The sequence below is a fragment of the Camelina sativa genome, chromosome 16 (assembly GCF_030686135.1).
Source record: "Camelina sativa cultivar CO46 ecotype springtype chromosome 16, ASM3068613v1".
Lineage (NCBI taxonomy): Eukaryota > Viridiplantae > Streptophyta > Magnoliopsida > Brassicales > Brassicaceae > Camelina > Camelina sativa.
In genome coordinates this window covers 15,663,582-15,667,176 of record NC_141895.1, presented here as the reverse complement: position 1 = coordinate 15,667,176, position 3,595 = coordinate 15,663,582, and the positions used below count along the sequence as shown (strand labels likewise).

Sequence of the window (3,595 nt, the reverse complement as noted above, 5' to 3'; positions counted from 1 at the left end):
TTAGTGGTTAGTAGTAGGAGCCCATATTAACAGATTCGTATTTATGCTTCATCTTCCACTTCAAGTTTTGAGCAAAAATGGCAGAAATCATCACCCCTTTCCATAGCATTTCCATCTTTATCTTCCTATGTCTTTTCTCACTCCTTTGTTACGCTCTTTTTTTCAAGAAACCAAAAGGCTTTCACCTGCCACTGAGCCCTTCTTCCCTACCAATCATCGATTATTAGCTATAAACTATACGATTTTCTATAGGGTCAAAAAACGCTATTTTGATGCTAGTAAGAGTCGAACAAGAGCTACGATACATACAATGCAAGATTAATACCACTAAACTAAACTAACTTTTTGTGAAAAAGACCGATTATTAGTTATAAACTACAGGATTTTTTATAGGCCAGTTATAATTTTAAAGACCACAAACAAAGAAAAATAAAAACGCTGTTTTGATGTTAGTAAGAGTCAAACCAGAGCTGGGATACACACAATCCAAGATTAAAACCACTACTAAACAAAATTTTTGTGAAAAAACCGATTATTAGCTATAAACTATAAGATTTTTTATCGGGCCACTTATAATTTTAAAGACCACAAACGAAGAAAAATAAAAACGCTGTTTTGATGCTAGTAAGAGTCAAACCAGAGCTAGGATACACATAATGCAAGATTAAAACCACTAGACTAAACAAACTTTTTATGAAAAAAATGATATTAGCTATAAACTATAGGATTTTTTATAGGACCACAAGAATATAACTTATTGGCTTGACATTTTAGCCGGCGGCTCTGCGTAGAAATCTTTTAAAACTCGAGTAAAAGACATTGTCAATTTTTAAAAGGCCACATATTGTTGACTATAATACTAATATAGAAAAATATAAAGAAAAGAAGAGGAAGGCACATTGTCGATTTTTGAACTGCAAATAAAGTCACATTGTCAATGTTACATTTTTTTTTCTTTTCACGATAAAAAATCATTTGTTGATTGTGTCTTTCAAGTTTCAAAGCGTATCCATTTAATTGCATTTGATTAATTAAGTGGAAATATTATAAAGCCCGAGGTGTATCTGACTGGAGTAATCAAAGTCTTAAATGAATAGAAAAATACAAAGAAACCCATAAATGACATTACAAGAAAGTACATTATAACGTGAAAACCCATTGAAAACAAAGCATCAAACTCCAAATATATAATCCGATAACACCATATATATGCAATTAACAGATTCGTATTTAATTATTTATGCTTCATCCTTCACGTCAACTTTTGAGCAACAATGGCACAAATCATCACCCTTGACTTTCAAAACATTTCCATCTTTATCTTCCTATGTCTTTTCTCACTCCTTTGTTACGCTCTCTTCTTCAAGAAACCAAAAGGCTTTCACCTGCCACCGAGCCCTCCTTCCCTACCAATCATCGGTCATCTTCACCATCTTCTCTCATTTCTACCACACAAGTCCTTTCAGAAACTCTCGTTCAAGTATGGACCTCTTCTCCATCTCCGTGTCTTCAACTTCCCTATAGTCCATGTCTCATCTGCCTCAATGGCCTACGAGATCTTCAGGACGCACGACGTGAACGTCTCGTATCGCTTTGTCCCAGTCAACAAAGACTCACTAGTGTTTGGATCTTCGGGATTCGTCACCGCTCCTTATGGAGATTACTGGAAGTTCATGAAGAAGCTCATATCCACGAAACTTCTCCGACCACATGCGATCGAGCTGTCCAGAGGTATCCGTGCAGAGGAGCTACGACGGTTTTGCCTCGATCTGCTCGATAAGGCGAGGAAGAAGGAGAGCGTTGAGATCGGTAAAGAAGCACTGAATCTTACTAACAACATCATATGTAGGATGAGCATGGGGAGGAGTTGTTCAGAAGAGAACGGTGTGGCGGCGAGAGCAAGGGAATTTGTTAACAAATCGTTTGCCTTATCAGTGAAGCTCTTCTTCTCAAACATCTTCAGGAAAGATATAATGAGTGTTTCACGTGAATTCGATGAGTTTCTTGAGAGGATCCTAGTGGAACACGAGTAGAAACTTGAGGGGACTCAAGATAGGGACATGATGGATTATTTGTTGGAAGCTTATAGAAACGAAGAAGCAGAGTATAAGATCACTAGAAAACAGATCAAGTCTCTAATTGTGGTAAGTTAGATGTTTTGTGGACCAGAGCATTTTTTAAAAAAAGTTGGATGTTTTTTTTAATTGTTTTGTTCATATATAAACCATGTTTGGAGTTTAGTTCTGACTAAAAAAACCTGTAGGAAATTTTCCTTGGAGGCACAGACAGCTCGGCGCAGACGATACAATGGACGATGGCGGAGATACTTAACAACCCCAACGTTTTCGAGAAATTGAGAGAAGAAATCGATTCCGTTGTGGGGGAGAAAAGGTTGATTCAAGAATCAGATCTTCCAAACCTCCCTTATTTGCAAGCTGTCGTTAAAGAAGGGCTAAGATTGCATCCGTCAGCTCCTCTCTTGTTAAGGGTATTCGGAGAAAGTTGTGAGATCAAAGAGTTCTACATACCGGAGAAAACAACACTTGTTGTTAATCTCTATGCTGTGAATAGAGATCCTGATTCTTGGGAAGATCCTGATTTGTTTAAGCCAGAGAGGTTTTTAGCTTCTTCGGGATCAGGAGAAGAAGAAAAGATAAGAGAGCAAGCCTTGAAGTACGTTACTTTTGGAGGTGGAAGGAGGACATGTCCAGCGGTAAAACTAGCTCATATTTTTATGGAAACTGCGATTGGAGCGATGGTGCAGTGTTTTGACTGGAGAATTAAAGGAGATCAAGTATACATGGAAGAGGCTGTTTCAGGACTGAGTTTGAAAATGGCTCATCCGCTTGAGTGCACTCCTGTTGTTCGATTCGACCCTTTCAGCTATTGATTTACATAATCCAAGCTAAGGTTCGTGACTTTTTACGTACAAAGACGTTCAACTGTAGTTTTGCTTGTTGTATTCCAAAGTCAAGTATGTAAGAATATGTTACATTTTTTGTGTGAGTTATTTCTTGGGCGAATTTGCACCATAGCCAAAACAAAAAAATCGATAAAGAATATAGCCATCTAACTATAAAAATGAAGAGAGTAACCATTAGGTAGTGTAAAAAGACAAGTAAGGGGTAATTGTGAGTGACATGTGCAGCTTGAAAGAGTGTTGGAGTATAAAATGATTTAGGGAGAATTACACATAGACCTACTTTTCCTAAACTCCCTTGCATCCACACCCACTTTTTGAGTGAGGTGTACTTTTGGGAGTGTTTTGGCTGAGTTTGCATAAAACCAAGACAAGTTTGCCCTTGTCCTTGACAACAATTTATTGTTGTAGTATCTGTTTGTTCTAAGAAAAAAAGGATCTTTGTCTGTTTTTTTTCCTTATTCGATGGTTCCCACTTTCTTTCTATCTCTCTCTTTTTTTACTTTCTTTTATCTTTATTATCATTTATGTAGTTATTATTAATAAATTTTGTATATTTTTTACACAAAAGACTATGATTACATTTTTTTCTACATTTTAAGATGCAGTTTGCTATATTTTAGATGAATAAATTGTATGCTATCCATTTTTAGCTGAACATTTGATTGACGATAA

General features: G+C 36.5%; 1 protein-coding gene across 2 annotated transcripts; it reads left to right on the top strand.

Annotated features, from left to right (window-relative positions):
- The first annotated feature begins 1,147 nt into the window (after positions 1 to 1,147).
- LOC104750439 (cytochrome P450 705A12-like) lies at positions 1,148 to 3,023 on the top strand. Of its 2 annotated transcripts, none has more exons than XM_087490535.1 (2): positions 1,148 to 2,144; positions 2,264 to 3,023. In XM_087490535.1, the coding sequence occupies exons 1-2, from the start codon at positions 2,061 to 2,063 to the stop codon at positions 2,888 to 2,890; spliced, it is 711 nt and encodes a 236-aa protein (XP_087346661.1). In that variant the 5' UTR covers positions 1,148 to 2,060; the 3' UTR covers positions 2,891 to 3,023. The 2 variants fall into 2 exon arrangements, 1 of the variants encoding a protein (XP_087346661.1); XR_015583913.1 differs by having other exon boundaries at positions 1,165 to 2,144; positions 2,264 to 2,403.
- Positions 3,024 to 3,595: the final 572 nt, after the last annotated feature.